The 20,957-nt window shown below is 44.5% G+C and overlaps 1 protein-coding gene across 2 annotated transcripts in view; it reads left to right on the plus strand.

Moving 5' to 3' along the window:
• The first annotated feature begins 982 nt into the window (after positions 1–982).
• Positions 983–20,957, plus strand: part of LOC120018891 (ankyrin repeat domain-containing protein 13B-like) — a 31,301-nt gene continuing 11,326 nt past the window's right edge. For both annotated transcript variants that reach the window (XM_038962111.1, XM_038962112.1), the window contains exons 1-3: positions 983–1,090; positions 10,406–10,541; positions 12,496–12,620. In XM_038962111.1, the coding sequence (XP_038818039.1) occupies positions 983–1,090; positions 10,406–10,541; positions 12,496–12,620 (369 nt within the window). The remainder of the gene's footprint in view (positions 1,091–10,405; positions 10,542–12,495; positions 12,621–20,957) is intronic.

Here is a 20,957-nt window from a genome sequence, read left to right on the forward strand (position 1 = left end):
TCGCCACTCTCTCACCAATGCCATGGGAATAGAGGTACCTCTAAAATAATAGTTAACCTTTATCGTATTCGTCAAAGCTTGGAATCTCATCAATATCCATGCACGTTGGGGTACACCTATCTTATTCTAAATGTTCATATATTTAGCTAGTTCTCTGGATATTATTTATTTGATGTTTTGTAAAGCTTTATAGTGGTTAAGGCTAGCCTATATCACAGGCGAGGCTGTCGAAGCGAAATAGTGGTGGCTGGCAGTTCTGATGTTTTAGAAGTTGACTAATTTGTACTAAAACGGGGATAAAAGCAGGCTCACAAATAGCCTAAATACATGTTCAGAGAGCTTCATGTTGCAAAAACATTGCAGTGCTATAGCCTAGCCAATAGACAGCATCAAAGGTGTAGGCTATTTGGATGTGATTATGGTATAGGCTGATTGTTTAGTTTATTAATATGAAGTGAATTACTAACTCCTAATGGCTGGTAGGTGGCGTATGTAGCCACTCTACGGGCGTGTATCTTATACATCACGCTCATCAGCATCCCTTCTATTTGATTGGCTGCTTACATTTTATTGCGGGCTGTCATCACGGTCTCACAACAGTGCATTCGCTGTGATGGGAGTGAGCGGAGAATAGATGGGCGACTGTCTCGCTAGTTTATTCAAGGAGGAAGATAAAGGTATGAGACGGGTAGGGCATGGAGAACAGAGGTAGACTAGATTAAATACAAGTAAGGGATCTCTTAGTGATTCTTAGATTTAGGGCTGTTTATTGACTAGTCTTTATCATAACCAACTGACTGCAAGGGAAATCATTTACACGTTTTATTCATACTATCATATTATAAGGCGGAAGGTATGTCTTGTAAAGTGACATGTCACGACAGAGCGATAATATGAGCATAGTCAGTCAATAGCGAAGTATTAAGTGATAGGCTTATACGGAACAAAATAAACAGAGGAGAAGGCGAACTATGAACCGAAGATGATTTCTGCTAAGAAAACTCCGGAAAAGAGTCGTTATCCTATTCACTATATGGTGTGGCACAACAAACATCGGAAGCTGGAGAAAGCGCTATCCATGAACGAGCAGGTGAGGAGTCTTCGGGCGACAAGTCCTCGTCTATCTGATAAAAAAGCGTGGGCCGTGCCAATAACATTTGGATAGGTTTAGGTTAGGTGTACCATCTAGTGTGACCACAGTTCACGAACCGTGAGCTCGTTGATTGAATTGAACGGTAGGAGGTGGTGGAAGTTACATATGTTTTAATAGGTGGCTACCTGCCATGACTTTACCTCGAGAAATTATCCCATGCCATGAAATAGCGTAAACCTCGTTTGAAATGTGTTTCCAACATTGTCGTTCAGTGGGAATCAGAAAATGTGTCGAGGCTTTGCTACAATTTCTTACAACGAGGTCATTGTATTTGGCGAGCACATCATGAACTTGCAACATTGTAACGTTAATATTCTTGAAATCATCTCCTCTAGCCTACTCCAAGATTCCATTACCATTTCCTTGCTATTTGTTACATTTAGCAAGCTGTGGCTCTGCGTGTGGAAAGCTGCTAGTAATACTGTTTCGTGTTGTGTCCAATACTGTACCTTCCCACCACCTAAATGAAGAGGAGGAAACCGTGGGAGACAATGCAGATAATGTGGGCGAATTGATGCACATGCACAGTGATGGAAATAATACCAGTCTTGCCTCGGCTGTCAGAAGAGGATGTGTGGCTATGCCATGTTTACTATTTCTATGATATGTCCATACCTACAGAATGAAATTGCATAGGTGTTCATGTATTCTTTCTGGGATGTACTGTCGGAACATTTTAGCCAGTCCGTCCATTTATTTGAACCCAGAAATATGTAGAGCATGATGCATGCATACAATGGAAATGGGTACTACAGGACAGACTGATGGACACAAGGCATGACAGACAGACATCTGAAAAATACTATCTTAAATGAACGACCTCTGCAAGAATATGGAATATCTAACACATTACATAAGAGGTTTCATGCAGTTTCCCAGCCACACAGACAATTCAGTGGGATGAATAAGACGGAACTGAATACCTCGTAACCTGCACACTATGCACAGATTTGAATTCAGATTTCTCATGGGGATCTGCATTATTTCAGAGCCTTATTATTTCCAGCCCGACTAATCACATGCGTTTATAATACAAAGCCTATCATGCTAGGAATTTTATATTGACAAGAAATGGTAAGCAATGGTGAGAGTGCAGGTTTTAAATGACAGTAGACTGAAATGCCAGTTCCCTGTTCTGCTGCTTATTATGCACCAGGTTGATGTGCAGTACAGGCTTGGCTTCCCTGCTGTAACACTGTCACATCAACATAAGGGCTGTGGTTGTTTTTCCACTCTGAATGTGAGCCAAAGAAACTGTTTAAAGGAGAATATTTGCATGCCCTTCATATGTCCGGTCACTGTGACTGACACCTTATTTACAAATATAAACATTTATAGGACATTTGTAAGACTAGTTTACTCTCACTCACATCTCTGAACCTGACTCAAATGTCATGCACTCTCATATTTATGTACAAATCCAAATTCAATTCCCTTCTAAATAACTTTATTTGACAGTGCACACTGTTAAAACGTATGGTAAACGCTCAGACCTAGCACCTCTTGGCTCGGATGCAATGCTGTGCAGAGCACTGTGATGCTGGTGATGATTCAAGCCTGAGCCCCATGGATTATGACTATATAAAGCACCCCCAGTTGATGTAATTTACAGGGTGCTGACAGATAAATCCTGGCCTCTCTTGGCAAACCCTGCAGGCTTATAGAGGTGTGTTTATGGCTCCATCAGGGGAAGAGTTACACTGGCTGGCCAACTGTCTGGAACTCAGACTGACTTGCTGGCTGTATGGATGGTCAAGTGTGCACGTGTGGATTGGATATGGCTGACGGTGGTTGCATATGTGTCAAGGATCAATGGTATCTAAAGGAGTGCAGGACACAAGAAGTGCACAAGGTGTAGGGAGCAAGTGCATACAGGGTAAGTAAGGCTTGCGCCTCTCTGATGAAAGAACAGAGAAATGCTGCACCAGGAGAGACAGAAAATGTTATTGGTATTGGGTATCAATGTAACGACAGCGCAGTGAAAAAGGAAGCCGGGAAGGAGAAGAAGAAGCACTTAAAAGAGCAAAAGTAAAACATATAAATTGAGCAGGGAGGAGAGTGAAGAGGGGGAGCTCAATTTGCAGCTTTCTTTAAGCAGTGTCATAAAACAAAGCAGAGGGATTCTGTGAAGAGAGAGAGCTGACAACAAGGTAGAGACAAAGAGGGATAGCCAGAGGTTGTAAAGTAACATGAGGATGCAAGTGGGATAGTGAAGGGAGGAAGGGAGGGAGGAGTGAAAGGGAGGAAGGAATAACAGCACTGTGCAGCAACATATCACTATATCCTGATCCAACCACTAAAAATGCATCCCAGATATGATTGAAATGGAACAGGGTCCTTTTCTAAAAATGACTTCCCCATCCTTCCTCCAAAGAGAGGCGAGGAGGGGACACCACCACCGCCAGATCTCCCCCACCCCACCGCTCCCCTCCCCTGCCCACTTTCCTCACTCTAATGTGTACGATGCTCACAGGCTCAGCTGGGCAATCATGTTAACTCAGCAGTCTTAAAGTCTGATGATATCAATCTGGGTGGAGACCGGCCTCATAAATTACATTGTCTTCCTTCCTCTTTTGTCTCTGCTATACCATCTGTCTATCCCTGCCTGCAATCTACAGTAAATTTCCCTGACCCGGTATACTGACCATCCATCCTCCCCTCCGTCTGTTTCTCACTCACGCACCCATCGTATCTTAGTTTTCCCCTAACCGTCCCCTCTTCTTACCTCTACAGAGCAGTGAAACTCTACACTAATTGCAGCAGTGCAGTGTCACTAGGGATAAGGATGTGATGGGACTAGATTTAGTTAAATTGTGGAAAGCTTTTAACCGAGAGAGAGGACAGAAACAGACAACAGTATTCCTTAAAGATTGAAAAGATGTCCCTGTTAATATTGTGTTGCATTGTGGGCCTGAAATGGAAAAGAGGAAATGAATGATACTTCGAGGACCATATCTGATTTCATTACTGTCTGGCCTGCCACATAAATGGTTTGCAAACAATAATGTTGTAAGGTTCTGTATTTATTTTCTTAGTCAACCTTGTGTTCTGTTTCGTTGTGTTCTTGAACGTAGTCCTGTCTTTCATTTTTGTTCATTGATTTCACCTGTGTTAGTTACTCTCCTAGTCTCATCAGCTCCTTATTTAGTTCAGTTCATTCTGTTTGTTCCTTTGTGAGGTATTGTTCGTTTTGACTCTACTAATCCTTTTCCTAGCTCGTTTGTGAGAACCAGTTATAGCCTTCAGTCCTAGTTTGGATTCACCTACCTGTTTGCCTACCTGTGTATGACCATTGCCTGCCTGTGACCACGATTCCTGCCTTCTGCGAAATTAACACCTACCGCGCCCTGCGTGTGAATCTACACCTTTTTCTCCCTGAGTATTCATTACAAATGTAGGGACACACTTACAGTATATTTGTATGTGCACACACACACACACACACACACACACACACACACACACACACACACACACACACACACACACACACACACACACACACACAAAGACACACACCTGTTGTAAATAGCTATGCATAAAACTGAGGTTAGTACTGAATTCAACCTGCAATTCTCCCCAGTTCACAAGCATTGTTTGTGATATCCTAATCTATATCAACCATCAGACATGGGAAGAGTTGTTCCACAATAGTCATGTTGTTGTTTCCTGAAACACACAGCCCATAAGACAGTCCAGTTTCTGTTCCGACATTTTGTATTGATGTTTGCTTAACCGCGTCATCTTGTTGTCATTTGATTATGCAAATCCAGGGTATTTTCATCTTCTTTTCCGTGCATGAGAACAAATGTGAAGTTCCTACCTTTAGAGATAATAGGTTCCTCCTCGCTTTGCATTGTGGGGGACCTTCCTCTATCCGCTGTTTCTCTATTCACAACTTCCTCCTCCCTTCACACAGAATACCATCTGCTGTCTCCTATCGTTGAGCAAAGTAATGCATGTTATTACATTAGTCTTGTGGTGGCCTGACAAGTGACAACAATGGTTACGAGACATGTTGCCAATATAATGCATCTTCAAAGTTTTAGTGATTTAACAGTGAAACTTGTAGCATAATGGTGGTTTGACATTGGTTTAAAACGCTAACACAAGTGTGAAAACATCAATAGATGGATTGTGAGGTTTAGTGGTGATTCAACAGTAAAGGCTGTAGCCTACTGGTTTTCCTATTGGTTTGAATATTATCCCAAGTATAAATGTCTAGGTGATCATTTCACCCCCATTCTTTAGTGTGAGAGTGTTGGAGTCTCTTCAGTCGGACATGTATCAGAGACTAGTGCTGTCTGAGGTACTGCATCGCACAAGTCACGTCTGTTATCGAGGAGCAGGAGTGAGGAGGAGGGAGAGACCCACATCTCTCCCCGCCCTGCCTGTGACAGGTTCACTGACCAAGGAAGAGTTATTTCACCCAGCTCCATCCTCCTCCATTCTCCCTCAGTCCCTCTGCTGCTTTCATCTTGTCTCCGCCCAGCCGTCCTTCTCGCTCAAATTTCCTGGGCTCAGACTCTCAGGCTCCAACTACTCACTCCTGCTCTGGCCTCTTTTTCTGTCTCTGCCCTGCATTTGGTGATAGAGGGATGGTAATGATATTTAGTTATTTTGAGATATTTATAGGTCGATCACACACATGCATCTGATGGTGTGGTCTCATCGGTATATGCCCCACTTACACCATACACTCACATAGAGAATGACTGCATAAAGATACATTATCCCAAGCGCATGTGTAACGTTTGGCTATAACTAGGCTATAACTCTCCTACGCATATTGAAAATGGATCAATCACAGTTGTACATGTTAACCCCCGAATTGAAAGAGGGTAACACTGAAAATAAGGGGGACAAGTTGATCCCCCCTCCCCTCCCAATGAGCACACATATGATTCTCATGCATGCATCCTCCACCCACCACAAACATATTTTGGTCTCCCAATGAAAGATTGATGTTGGTTTAAGTAGCTGCCAGAGAACATTAAGGCGAAGCAGAGAGAGTACAGGAGTAGATAGTCCAGACAGAGATGTCTATCAATTATGCAGTTTCCACTGAGAGGGAGAGAGGGGAGGACCAAGGGAGGGATGGAAGGAAGGAAGGATGGAGGGAGAGAGAGAGGGGAGGACCAAGGGAGGGACGGAAGGAAGGATGGAGGGAGAGAGAGAGGGGGGGGACCAAGGGAGGGACGGAAGGAAGGATGGAGGGAGAGAGAGAGAGAGGGGAGGACCAAGAGAGGGACGGAAGGAAGGATGGAGGGAGAGAGAGAGAGAGAGGGGAGGACCAAGGGAGGGACGGAAGGAAGGATGGAGGGAGAGAGAGAGGGGGGGGACCAAGGGAGGGACGGACGGAAGGAAGGATGGATGGATGGAGGGAGAGAGAGGGGAGGACCAAGGGAGGGACGGAAGAATGAAGGATGGATGGAGCCAATGAGAAAGTGAGAGAGCAGGCACTACGAGGCAGTCAGTGGATGATGAGGATGAGCAGAGAGAATGGGAAGACCCAGTATGACATAATATCCTTACTATAACTACCTGGGCCAGTTGATTCTGTAAGTGCCTCCGAGTAGGAGTGCTGATCTGGGGTAAGGTCCCATCCAGGTGTATTTCATAGTATTCATTATGATCTAAAAGGCTAAACTGATCCTAAATCAGCACCTGTACTGAGACTTTAGCTAATGCCTGGCCTGTGAGTGTGGGGTGTGTGGGTCTGTATGTGTTTGTGTGTTAGATAGTGGGGCTCTATTTGTGGGCTGTTTGTTGGTCAGAACCACATTGTTCACATGTGAATGAGTAAGTGTGCCACTGTGTTTCAGGGTTAATGTGTGCACTAGTGTGAAGACGTGAGAATGAGGAGGTGTGGACTCGAGGTGACATGTGTCTGTGTACCACAGCAGAAAAGTGTTACATTTGAGTGTATTGGTTTAGCGTGTCAGTTCTATACCGTAACTGACCAATAATGAGTGTTATTGTCAAGAGTGGTTTCCTTTTTTAATATATATATTTTTTTTTAAATGTCAAATTTTACTGAACGGATAGAGAAAGAGGACTTGTGTTTGTTTGTGTGGGAAAGTGGCTGCTGTTGTGTTTCTATTTGAGTGTCTCGATGGTGTAAAAATAACAGACTGACTAATCAGACTGGGTCAATGGGGGCCACTTGTCTTAATTAAACAATAGGAGTTTCCTGAACACTCCCTCTCTATTCTCTCCCTTACCACACCTCTCCGCCTCATAGTCAAGCCTTTTTAGAAGGCTCTTTTCTCTCATACTTAATTAGCTTTATACAACGGTGGGTCTAATCCTGAATTCTGATTGGTTAAAACCACATTCCAGCCGGTGTCTATTCCACAAGTTACCACCGATTAATCTATGACGTTAAAATGCCTATTTACTCTGTTCCATCTGACTTCACAATCCATTGTCTCATCAGCCCAGCCAGCCAATTTATAAACTTGATCTTCACTATAAAAACATCTAGACATTATCTCACATTTCTTTTAGACTAACATTTAGTTTTCAACAGCGGATATTTGTATAATTCTTGCTGTCTTTCTAGACGACATTTGCAACATTGTTTCAATATTCAAATTCGATCTCCTGCTGTCCCATAATAATGAACGTGTCGGGAGTCGGGACGAGACAGGCAGGCAGCTTTTGTCAGCCAGTTGAAAATCATGAATCAGCATCATTTCTATGAATGTACTGTATAGAAAACAGGTCAAACGAAACAAAGTGCAGCTAGTTTGCAGTCTTTCCAGCTTCAGTTTGAAATTATTGTGCTAGCTGTGTTGTTGGCTAGCTCCTCTGAACAACAGTGTCCTGACGAGAGAGCACATTTTCTATACCAGGCGAAATCACACATCATTTATTGTGGATGTATCCAAATAAAGGTCACTAGAAAACAACTTAAACAAACGCAAATGCAGCTACTTTGCTGTTATTCTGGCTGCACTTTTTGACGTGACTAAGTTAGCTGTAGATGGCTAGCTAGCAAGCAAGGGATAAGAACGTTGCCAGCCAGTATGGCAATGGAACATTTAGAATGAACGACTGGGTCGCGTCCATAGATATAGAACAAAAAGACTTAAAGACTGGGTCGCGTCTCTGGCAACTGAACCGATAGAACAAACGACCATCCGGCTTGGGTAGCAACCCTAGATTTGCGTGTGGACTATATCTCGTGGAAGGATGAAATAGTATGAATGAATTCATCAAAATAACGTTTTTAATGAAAATATATAAATCATTGTTGAACCCGTTGTATAAAAGTGTAAATGCCCTCGAAGCTGGTGATAATGTGATAATGCCCTCGAACTTCATCTTGGGCCTAACACCTGTGCCAATATATCCTCCAAACACCAGCTTCTCGGGCATTATCACTTAAATATTGTAGCGAATGGTGTCAGTGCAACTCGCCTTGTGGCTTTTGAACCCGGGCCTCCCAGCCTGTAGGCAATCTTGCTAACTACTGGTCCAACACACGAGCCTAGTTAGACAACAATCATTACAATAGTCCCCCTCAAATAATCAGAATACTACCACCATTTCTTGCTGCTTTGCTCTTACTGTTTATGTACTTTTCACAGTTATCAGCCAGTGTCACTCCATCTTTCTTATCCTTTTTCCATCCATCCATTCTCTCTCTTTCCCTCTTTCTCTCTCTCTTTCCCTCTTTCCTCAGTGTCATCCCCAGGGCTACTTGGAGGGCCCTACAAAGCTACTCTGACATCAATCACTCACTACCCATTATTCAGTACACACACAGCCTACGCCACCACCACCCTCTCTATTTCACAGAGCAGTTGCCGCCACTCAACCAGCCCTGTCTGCTCCAGCGCATAGCACACCTTCCTCCTCCTTCTCCCTCTCTCCCGCCTCTTCTTCTCATCCCTTGGTTGCTATAGTGATACACCTCTATTCCCTCCCTCTATTCCCTCTACACCTCACCCTTCACCTCCGACAGTGCCTGTGTGGATTCCTCTTTCTGTTTTGCTGCCGTTCCATTCCTCTTCTTCTCTCCGGCGTCCCCCCCCCCCCCTTTGGGATTAGGTGCCCCAGTTGTTGCTTACGATCAAGCAGTGCCATCACTAACGCTAATGCTGGGCTTGCTAATTACAGAGCAGGGCGTGGCCCCCGGGAGGCCCCTGGAGAGAGAGGGAGAGCAGCAGGGGAGATGAGGAGGCTCCACGTGGGAGGAGGGAGGCTGCTCCTGGTGAAAAACAACCCAGCAGCATCCCTCTGATGTACTGTACAACACACTCGACAATAACACACTGCAAAGTACACTCGACACACCAACACCAACTGCCAGGGCTGCACTGACCTGCACTGGAGCACACGTGAACCAAAACACAAGCCCTCACACAACACAACAGTGTGTGTGCTTTGTGATTTTGAAACATTTCCAATGCAAATATGAATAGACGCGAAGCTCGGATGGAAATGTACCATAAAGCAATTCCGCGTATTCACTGTTACAACCGCTCCTCCCCTCACAACAGCAAGCTTTATCCATCCATTTCCACGCGCTATCATTTCATCTATACATTTTCCACATCCACCAGTTACGCAGATTCTGATTCCTCAGTGCGGCTCCTTGTTTACATCCCAAATGGCACCCTATTCCCTTTATAGTACACTACTTTGACCAGGGACACCACAGGGCTCAGGTCAAAAGTAGACCACAATCGAAGGAATAATGTGCCATTTGGGACGTAACCCCAGTCGTCCTCTATCAGCCTCCCTCATTAGGATGCCAGCATGTGGTTGGTTTGTTCTTGACCTTGGATCCTGCCAGGAGCTCGAATGAACTTTTTTTAATCACAGGCCAGAGATCAGATTCATCAACATAGAGACTTGCTGATTTAGACCAACTAGACTGCAGAGCAGAAAGACTACATCAAACACGCTGCAGTAGGCTACTAGACTATGATAGCTACTGTATCAAAACTGAGGCAGGAAGAGACAGAGACAGTGAGAGAGATCAACTCTAGAGAATGGCAGAGACGTTACATCGAGACACTTGTAGTGTAACTCACTATATAAAGCCGACCCATCTAGAACACTGGCGTGCCAGTCATGTGAGGATGTGATAGCTCAATTATCACCTGTCTCTTCTCCTTCCATCACTCTCTCCTCCACACCTCCTCCACCCTCTCTCTCTCTCTATTTTTATCTCTCTCTTTTTGCCAGATGAGCACCATGCCATACAATGAACCCACTTCTCTCCTCTGCCCCCCTCAGGTGGATGTGGAGACCCTGGACCCCCGGGGTCGGACCCCCCTCCACCTGGCTGTCACTCTGGGTCACCTGGACTGTGCCCGCCTGCTCCTCCAACATGGTGCCAACGTCAGCAAGGAGAACCACAACGGATGGACAGGTGAGACAGAGAGGGGTAGGAGTAGGAGTAGTAGTACTGATAGTAGTAGTAGCAGTAAGAATAGTACTGATAGTAATAGAAGTAGTAGAATTAGTAGTAGTAGTAGTAGTAGCAGTAGGAGTAGTACTTGTAGTACTGATCGTAATAGTGGTAGTAGTAATAGAAGTAGTAGTATTGGTAGTAGTAGCAGTAGGAGTAGTACTAGTATCGGTAGAAAACTTTATCATCCCTCAAGTGGAAATATTTTTTGGGGGCAGAATCATCAATAGAACACAACAGGCATGTGTAGTGTGAAAGCATACGTAGATAAATTGGCTAGGAGGAGTCTAATAGTGACTCACCATTAAAGGCTGGAAGGATATACTGTATAGAATCTATATAGAAATAGATTGAGGGGATTGGATTCTACGAATAGGAACCATTTGTTTATGGATTGATGGTGAGACAAATGGCCGTTGTGGATAGATCTAATCAAGTAATTAGGCACACTTGCTTTTAAATGCACTTATTGATAAATTGGTCCCGTGTGGCTCAGTTGGTAGAGCATGGCGCTTGCAACGCCAGGGTTGTGGGTTCATTCCCCACGGGGGGACCAGGATGAATATGTATGAACTTTCCAATTTGTAAGTCGCTCTGGATAAGAGCGTCTGCTAAATGACTTAAATGTAAATGTAAATAATTTAAAAGGAAATCGAAATTGATTTGGTAGGTTAGGCAGAGTTTCCTTAGAGAGTTGATTGTGGACTGGGCACTGGGAAGGGACCTGTATAATATAGTCTATTTTTTTTAGATTTTATTTAACTAGGCAAGTCAGTTAAAAACAAATTCTTATTTACAATGGCCTACCCCGGCCAAACCCAGGCGACACTGGGCCAATTGTGCGCCGCCCTATAGGATCTCAATCACGGCCGGATGTGATGCAGACTGGATTCAAACCAGGGACTGCAGTGACGCCTCTTGCACTGAGAAGCAGTGCCTTAGACCACTGCGCCACTCGGGAGCCCCAAAAAAGTTGCTCTGCTGTATAGCACAACGTAGCATAGTTGAGTAACACAGCACAGTACAGCATACACTCACTAGACAGTTTATTAGGTACACCCATCAAGTACCGGGCCGTACAGCCTGAATTCTTCAGGGCATGGAAACGTTGCTCAATTGGTATCAAGGGTATCAAACATTCCTCACACCATTACACCACTGCCACCAGCCTGTACCGTTGACACGAGGCAGGATGGGGTCCATGGACTCATGCTGCTTACGCCAAATCCTGACTGCTCTCAGCATGACGCAACAGGAACTGGGATTCGTCGGACCAGGCAATGTTTTTCCACTCCTCATTTGTCTAGTGTTGGTGATCGCATGCCCACTGGAGCCACTTCTTCTTCTTCTTAGCTAATAGGAGGGGAACCTGGTGTTTTCGTCTGCTGCAATAGGCCGTCCGTGACAAGGACCGACGAGTTGTGCATTCTGAGATGCCGTTCTGCACACCACTGTTGTACTGTGCCGTTATTTTCCTGTCTGGCCCGCCTGTTAGCTTGCACCATTCTTTCCATTATCCTTCTACCTCTCGTCAACAAGCTGTTTTCACCCACAGGACTGCCGCTGACTGGATGTTTTTTGTTTGTCGTACTACTCTTGATAAACCCAAGACACTGTCGTGCGTGAAAAGCCCAGGAGGCCGGCCGTTTCTGAGATACTGGAACCGGCGCCCCTGCCACCGGCAAGTCTACAACGCTCAAAGTTGCTCAATTAGTTGCCCATTCTAATGTTCCACGGTATAATGTTCCAACAGTAACTGAATGCCTGTCTGCCTGCTTTATATAGCAAGCTACAGCCACGTGACCACTGTCTGTAGTTGCGAACCAATGTTGTGAACGCGGTGGTGTACCTAATAAATTGACCTCTGAGCGTGTGTCTATATGTAAGGTGAAGATTGTCTTTCTCTCTCCCATAGTGCTCCAGGAAGCAGTCAGCACACGAGAGCCAGAGCTGGTGCGCCTAGTTCTGCATTACCGTGACTACCAGCGGACCACTAAGAGACTGGCGGGAATCCCTGTCCTCCTGGAGAGACTGCACCAGGTGAGAGGCGCTGACACTGAACACAAGTACAGAGCACAACAGCAACTACAGACATTTAGGAAACACTTGAAGATATATTTTGTGTTAGCACTAGACTTATTGAAGCATACTGTAAAAAAAAAAATATCAAGCTGTTTCAACTAAATATTATTAAGTAACTGATTCCACAGCCCTTTTTTTTTGTTACCTCAACTTTTCAGGTTGAGCAAACACCAATTCTCATGTTTGGGCAAAAAACAACAACATTCGGATAACATTTGAACAGAAAAGTTGAGTAAACGAAAAAAAGGTTGTGGAACCACTGACTTTATAGTAATTAGCTGAAACAACTAGATTTGTGGGTGTATATATGTTTTTTACAGTGCACTAGTTCCCAGCTAGTCTAAGGGGTGGTTCCCGGACACAGATTAAGCCTAGTCCTGGATCTGTGTCCGGTAAACCACCCCTTACTGTTTTCTTTGATTTAATTGACCATTTAAAAACATAATTCAGCCACACAACCACTGCTTTACTGTCGCTAGACAGTCATCAAACTGCAGTATCTGCTGCCAGATCTCTCCTCTCCCTGAGCCACATCCCTCCTATTGTTTATTTGTGGTATTTGGTATGTTGTTCGGAGTTGTAGAGTTGCAAAGAAAAAGCCATATCTCAGACTGGCCAATAAAAATAAAATATTAAGATGGGAAAAAGAACCCAGACACTGGACAGAGGAACTCTGCCTAGAAGGCCAGCATCCTGGAATCGCCTCTTCACTGTTGACGTTGAGACTGGTGTTTTTTTTATTTTTATTATTATTATTATTATTATTTTTTTTTTTATCCCCTTTTCTCCCCAATTTTCGTGGTATCCAATCGCTAGTAATTACTATCTTGTCTCATCGCTACAACTCCCGTACGGGCTCGGGAGAGACGAAGGTCGAAAGCCATGCGTCCTCCGAAGCACAACCCAACCTAGCCGCACTGCTTCTTTAACACAGCGCGCCTCCAACCCGGAAGCCAGCCGCACCAATGTGTCGGAGGAAACACCGTGCCCCTGGCCCCCTTGGTTAGCGCGCACTGCGCCCGGCCCGCCACGGGAGTCGCTGGAGCGCGATGAGACAAGGATATCCCTACCGGCCAAACCCACCCTAACCCGGACGACGCTAGCCCAATTGTGCGTCGCCCCACGGACCTCCCGGTCGCGGCCGGCTGCGACAGAGCCTGGGCGCGAACCCAGAGACTCTGGTGGCGCAGTTAGCACTGCGATGCAGTGCCCTAGACCACTGCGCCACCCGGGAGGCCGAGACTGGTGTTTTTGTCATGACTTCCGCCGAAGTCGGCCCCTTTCCTTGTTCGGGCGGTGGTCGACGTCACCGGCTTTCTAGCCATCGCCGCTCCATTTTTCATTTATCCATTTGTTTTGTCTTGTTCCCTGCACACCTGGTTTTCATTCCCCAATCACACTACATGTATTTATTCCTCTGGTCCCCCTCATGTCTTTGTGTGAGATTGTTTTGTGTTACGTGTTAATTGTTGACACGCCAGACTGGTATGTGTTTATTCCGTGTTTTATTTCACGAGGTATGTTATTGTGTTTATACAATATTATTGTGACTGTTTGCGCGTTTGCACTTTTGCATTGGCTGGAGGTTTCGGCGCAGTGGCGTCCATCTGTTGGTTTCTCCTGCCTAAATAAAGTGTGCGCCTGTTCACAACTCTCTGCTCTCCTGCACCTGACTCCACTCCCAGTACGCACGCCATTGACAGTTTTGCGGGTATTATTTAATGAAGCTGCCAGTTGAGGACTTGTGAGGCGTCTGTTTCTCAAACTAGACACTAATGTACTTGTACTCAAATCAAATCAAATTTATTTATAAAGCCCTTCTTACATCAGCTGATATTGCAAAGTGCTGTACAGAAACCCAGCCTAAAACCCCAAACAGCAAGCAATGCAGGTGTAGAAGCACGGTGGCTAGGAAAGACTCCCTAGAAAGGCCAGAACCTAGGAAGAAACCTAGAGAGGAACCAGGCTATGAGGGGTGGCCAGTCCTCTTCTGGCTGTGCCGGGTAGAGATTATAACAGAACATGGCCAAGATGTTCAAATGTTCATAGATGACCAGCAGGGTCAAATAATAATAATCACAGTGGTTGTCGAGGGTGCAGCAGGTCAGCACCTCACGAGTAAATGTCAGTTGGCTTTTCATAGCCGGTCATTCAGAGTATCTCTCCCGCTCCTGCTGTCTCTAGAGAGTTGAAAACAGCAGGTCTGGGACAGGTAGCCCGTCCGGTGAACAGGTCAGGGTTCCATAGCCGCAGGCAGAACAGTTGGAACTGGAGCAGCAGCACGGCCAGGTGGACTGGGGACAGCAAGGAGTCATCAGGCCAGGTAGTCCTGAGGTATGGTCCTAGGGCTCAGGTCCTCCGAGAGAGAGAAAGAAAGAAAGAATTAGAGAGAGCATACTTAAATTCACACAGGACACCAGATAAGACAGGAGAAATACTCCAGAAATAACAGACTGACCCTAGCCCCCGACACATAAACTACTCCAGCATAAATACTGGAGGCTGAGACAGGAGTCCTCTTGCTCAGTTGTGCACTGGGGCCTCCCACTCCTCTTTCTGTTCTGGTTAGGGCCAGTTTGCGCTGTTCTGTGAAGGGAGTAGTACACAGCGTTGTACGAGATCTTCAGTTTCTTGGCAATGTCTCGCATGGAATAGCCTTCATGTCTCAGAACAAGAATAGACTGACGAGTTTCAGAAGAAAGTCTTTGTTTCTGGCCATTTTGAGCCTGTTTATTTTTTATATTTGAGATTATTCAACGTAACCACCTTTTGCCTTTATGACAGCTTTGCACACTCTTGACATTCTCACAACCAGCTTCACCTGGAATATTTTTCCAACAGTTTTGAAGGAATTCCCACATATGCTGAACACTTGTTGGCTGCTTTCCCTTCACTGTGTGGTCCAACTCATCCCAAACCATCTCAATTGGGTTGAGGTCGGGTGATTGTGGAGGCCAGGTCATCTGATGCAGCACTCCATCACTCTCCTTCTTGGTCAAATAGCCCTTACACAGCCTGGAGGTGTGTTGGGTCATTGTCATGTTGAAAAATAAATTATTGTCCCACTTAGCGCAAACTAGATTGGTTGGCATATCGCTGCAGAATGCTGTGGTAGCCATGCTGGTTAAGTGTGCCTTGAATTCTAACTAAATCACAGACAGTGTCACCAGCAAAGCACCCCCACACTGTCCCACCTCCTCCTCCATGCTTCAGAGTGGGAACCACACATGCGGAGATCATCCATTCACCTACTCTGCGTCTCACAAAGACACGGCGGTTGGAACCAACAATCTCAAATTTGATCTCATCAGACCAAAGCACAGTTTTCCACCGGTCATTACTCGTGTTTCTTGGCCTAAGCAAGTCTCTTCTTATTATTGGTGTCCTTTAGTAGTGGTTTCTTTGCAGCAATTTGACCATGAAAGTCTCCTCTGAACAGTTGATGTTGAGATGTGTCTGTTACTTGAACTCGGTGAACCATTTATTTGGGCTGCAATTTCTGAGGCTGGTAACTCTAATGAACTTATCCTCTGCAGCAGAGGTTACTCTGGGTCTTCCTTTCTGGTGGCGGTCCTCATGAGATCCAGTTTCATCATAGTGCTTGATGGTTTTTGCAACTGCACTTGAAGAAACTTTCAAAGTTATTGAAATTTTCCAAATTGACTGACCTTCATGTCTTAAAGTAATCATGGACTGTCATTTCTCTTTGTTTATCTAAGCTGTTCTTGCCATAATATGGACTTGGTCTTTTACCAAATAGGGCTATCTTCTGTATACCCCCCTATCCAAGATGGCGTAGCAGTCAGACGTCTTTGTCTTTGTCTTGTCTCGTCCCATGTATATATTTTTTCTTCGCATTCTTTTCAATATTTTTCTAAACCTCAATTTCAAAATAATCTCCTGCAACCCACCTCACCCAACGTGGTGTGGATCTGTTTTTTTCTAAAGTATTTCTATTTACCTCCGAACTGGAATACCTCAATTGAAGCTAACTAGCTACCAGCTATCAGCTATCAGTCAGCTAACCTTTAACTCGGAAAGCTCTCGCCAGTTCGTACAACGCGTTTCAAACCAGAGCATACCGGACCTATTTTTCTCTCCATATCCCCGGATTCCTACCGCAAACTCTGAACCCTTTCATCTGGATCATGGCAGCTAGCTAACCGCAACCCGGGTTGACTACTCCTGGCTAACGTTACCGTCCCGGAGCAAGCACCAACTAGCCTGGGGCTAGCCCACGCTAGACCCATCTCCCGGCTAGGGCTCCTGGGCTACTCCTAAAGCCCACTCCTCGGCTACAATATCCGGACCCCTTCTACTGCCGGTACGGGGCACGGAACCCCGCCGATCCTTCATGACTTGAATACCGACATAATCTGCCCGAGGATCCCAACAGGCCCCTCAGGTGCGATGTCCCCTGAAGGCCCATTCTGCTAACCGTGGCCTGCTAGCTATCTATAGCATATTGGACTGTTAGCTGATCCACTATACCCATTTTGCCAATTGGACTTGGACCCCTCTGCTACTTGGAACCCTACTAATTCCACGACTGGTCTATCGACGTCACCGCACGAGGAGGCAAAAACAGACTTTTCCCCCATCGCGACGTCCCTCTAAGGCACTTTAGCTAGCTTGCTAGCCCCGGCCTGCTAACTGCTACCTTGCTAACACCGGCCTGCTAACTGTCTGAATCGCCGTGTCCCCAGCCAGCCCAACCACTCACTGGACCCATACGATCACTTGGCTACGCATGCCTCTCCCTAATATCAATATGCCTTGTCCATTACTGTCCTGGTTAGTGATTACGGTCTTATTTCACTGTAGAGCCAATAGCCCTGCTCTGTGTCTGCTATGTGTCTACTTTGAAGAATCTCAAATATAAAATATATGTTGATTTGTTTAACACTTTTTTGGTTACTACATGATTCCATATGTGTTATTTAATAGTTTTGATGTCTTCACTATTATTCTACAATGTAGAAAATAGTTTAAAAAAAGATAATAATATTAAAGGCTGCACTGAAATCTAACGGTACAGCTCCCACAATCTTCTGATCAATTTCTGTCAATCAATCATCAGTCATTTGTGTCATTGCAGTACGTGTTGAGTGCCCTTCTCTATAAGCATGCTGAAAGTCTGTTGTCAATTTGTTTACAGAGAAATAGCATTGTATTTGGTCGAACATCATTTTTTCCAACATTTTGCTAAGAGCTGGCAGCAAGCTGATAGAACCCTTAAAGGCTACTTTATGTGGTACTTTGGCTTCCCTCCAGGCCTGAGGACAAACACCTTCTCCTCTAGACTCAGATTAAAGATATGATAGATAGGAGTGGCCATTGAGTCAGCTACCATCTTCAGTAGCTTTCCATCTAAGTTGTCAATGCCAGGAGGTTTGTAAAAAATATATCTCCCTTTCCCACACTAACTTTTCGTTTTTTTTATTTATGAATACGATGGTTCACTCTTCGTTGTTGGCATTTCCTGTCTAAGATTTCCCACTTTGCCAATTAAGTAATCATTAAAATAATTGGCAACATCAAATGGTTGTCTGATGAATAAGCCATATGATTCTATGAAAGATGGAGTTGAGTTTGTCTTTCTGCCCATAATTTAATTTAAAGTAATATTTAAAGTACTCCAAAGTTCATCGATCTTGGCTTCATAATAGAGTTTCTTTTTTCTTTTTGTTGAGTTTAGTTACATAATTTCTCAATTTGCAGCAAGTCAGCCAGTCAGAAGTGCAGCCAGACTTATCAGCCACTCCTTTTGCCCCATTTCTTTCAACCATACAGCTTTTCAATTTCTCATCAATCCATGGAGCCTTAACAGTTCTAACAGTCAGTTTTTTAACAGGTGCATGTTTATCAGTAATTGGAAGAAGCAATTTAATAAATTCATCAAGTGCAGCGTCTGGATGCTCCTTATTAATCACGTCAGACCAACAAATATTTTTTTTACATCATCCACATAAGAGTCACAGCAAAATATATACTATTTTAGGCCCAGCTTTTGGAACTTTGGGTTTCCTGGATATAGCCACTATATTGTGATTACTGCATCTAATGGGTACGCATACAGCTATCTAATGTGTACGGATACAGATATCCAATGTGTACGGATACAGATATCCAATGTGTACGGATACAGATATCCAATGGGTACGGATACAGATATCCAATGGGTACGGATACAGATATCCAATGTGTACGGATACAGATATCCAATGGGTACGGATACAGATATCCAATGGGTACGGATACAGATATCCAATGGGTACGGATACAGATGTCCAATGTGTACGGATACAGATGTCCAATGTGTACGGATACAGATGTCCAATGTGTACGGATACAGATGTCCAATGGGTACGGATACAGATATCCAATGGGTACGGATACAGATATCCAATGGGTACGGATACAGATATCCAATGGGTACGGATACAGATATCCAATGGGTACGGATACAGATATCCAATGGGTACGGATACAGATATCCAATGGGTACGGATACAGATATCCAATGGGTACGGATACAGATATCCAATGGGTACGGATACAGATATCCAATGTGTACGGATACAGATATCCAATGTGTACGCATACAGATATCCAATGTGTACGCATACAGATATCCAATGTGTACGGATACAGTTTATGATTGATGTGGACCCCTTTCCTCACCCCTCTCTCTTTCTCTCTCCCTCCCAAGTCCAGAACGCTGCACTCCCCCCACTAGCTCTATTAATCTCGCCTCCTCCACATCTCTCTGTCTCACCACCAGCCCTGGGATGGGATTGGGACAGCTACGGTCCTTTGTTCCTGGCCACGCCAACAAAATTACTCTCTTTCTCTCTTTTTTTCCTGCGGTGTCTTCCTTTCTCACTCTCTTGTCCCTGTTCTGTGTGTCTGTTGTGTGTATATGGGTGTCTCTCCCTTTTCTCTCTCTCTCTCAATTCCATTCAATTCAAGGGGCTTTATTGGCATGGGAAACATATGTTTACATTGCCAAAACAAGTGAAATGGACAAATAAAAGTGAAATGAACAATAAAAAGTGAAAAGTAAATATTAAACTCACACAAGTTCTAAAAGAATCAAGCAATTTCAAATGTCATATTATGTATATATACAGTGTTGTAACGATGTGCAAATGGATAAAGTACAAAAGGGAAAATAAATAAACATCAATATGGGTTGTATTTACAATGGTGTTTGTTCTTCACTGGTTACCCTTTTCATGTGGCAACAGGTCACAAAACGTGCTGCTGTGATGGCACACTGTGGTATTTCACCCAATAGATATGGGAGTTTATCAAAATTGGATTTGTTTTCAAATTCTCTTTGGGTCTGTGTAATCTGAGGGAAATATGTGGTCATACATTTGGCAGGAGGTTAGGAAGTGCAGCTCAGTTTCCACCTCATTTTGTGGGCAGTGTGCACATAGCCTGTCTTCTCTTGAAGGCCAGGTCTGCCCACGACGGCCTTTCTCAATAGCAAGGCTATGCTCACTGAGTCTGTACATAGTCAAAGCTTTCCTTAATAAGTTTGGGTTAGTCACAGTGGTCAGGTATTCTGCCACTGTGGACTCTCTGTTTAGGGTCAAATAGCATTCTAGTTCGCTAAGTTTTTTTGTTAATTCTTTCCAGTGTGTCACGTAATTATGGGGCGGCAGGTAGCCTAGTGGTTAGAGCGTTGGGCCAGTAACCGAAAGGTTGCTGGAACGAATCCCCAAGCTGACAAGGTAAACATCTGTCGTTCTGCCCCTGGGCAAGGCAGTTAACCCACTGTTCGCCGGTAGGCCATCATTGTAAATAAGAATTTGTTCTTAACTGACTTGCCTAGTTAAATAAAGGTAAAACATTTTGTTTTCTCATGATTTGGTTGGGTCTAATTGTGTTGCTGTCCTGGGGCTCTGTGGGGTCTGATTGTATTTGAGAACAGAGCCCCAGGACCAGCTTGCTTAGGGGACTCTTCTCCAGGTTCATCTCTTTGTAGGTGATGGCTTTGTTGGGGAAAGTTTGGGAATCGCTTCCTTTTGGTTGTAGCATTTAAAGGCTCTTTTCTGGATTTTGATAATTAGCGGGTATCGGCCTAATTCTGCTCTACATGCATTATTTGGTGGTTTACGTTGTACACGGAGGATACTTTTGCTGAATTCTGCATGCATCTCAATTTGGTGTTTGTTCCATTTTGTGAATTCTTAATTGGTGAGCGGACCCCAGACCTCACAACCATAGGTTAATGGGTTCTATAACTGATTCAAGTATTTTTTAGCCAGATCCTAATTGGTATGT

Source organism: Salvelinus namaycush, chromosome 23 (genome assembly GCF_016432855.1).
Source record: "Salvelinus namaycush isolate Seneca chromosome 23, SaNama_1.0, whole genome shotgun sequence".
Lineage (NCBI taxonomy): Eukaryota > Metazoa > Chordata > Actinopteri > Salmoniformes > Salmonidae > Salvelinus > Salvelinus namaycush.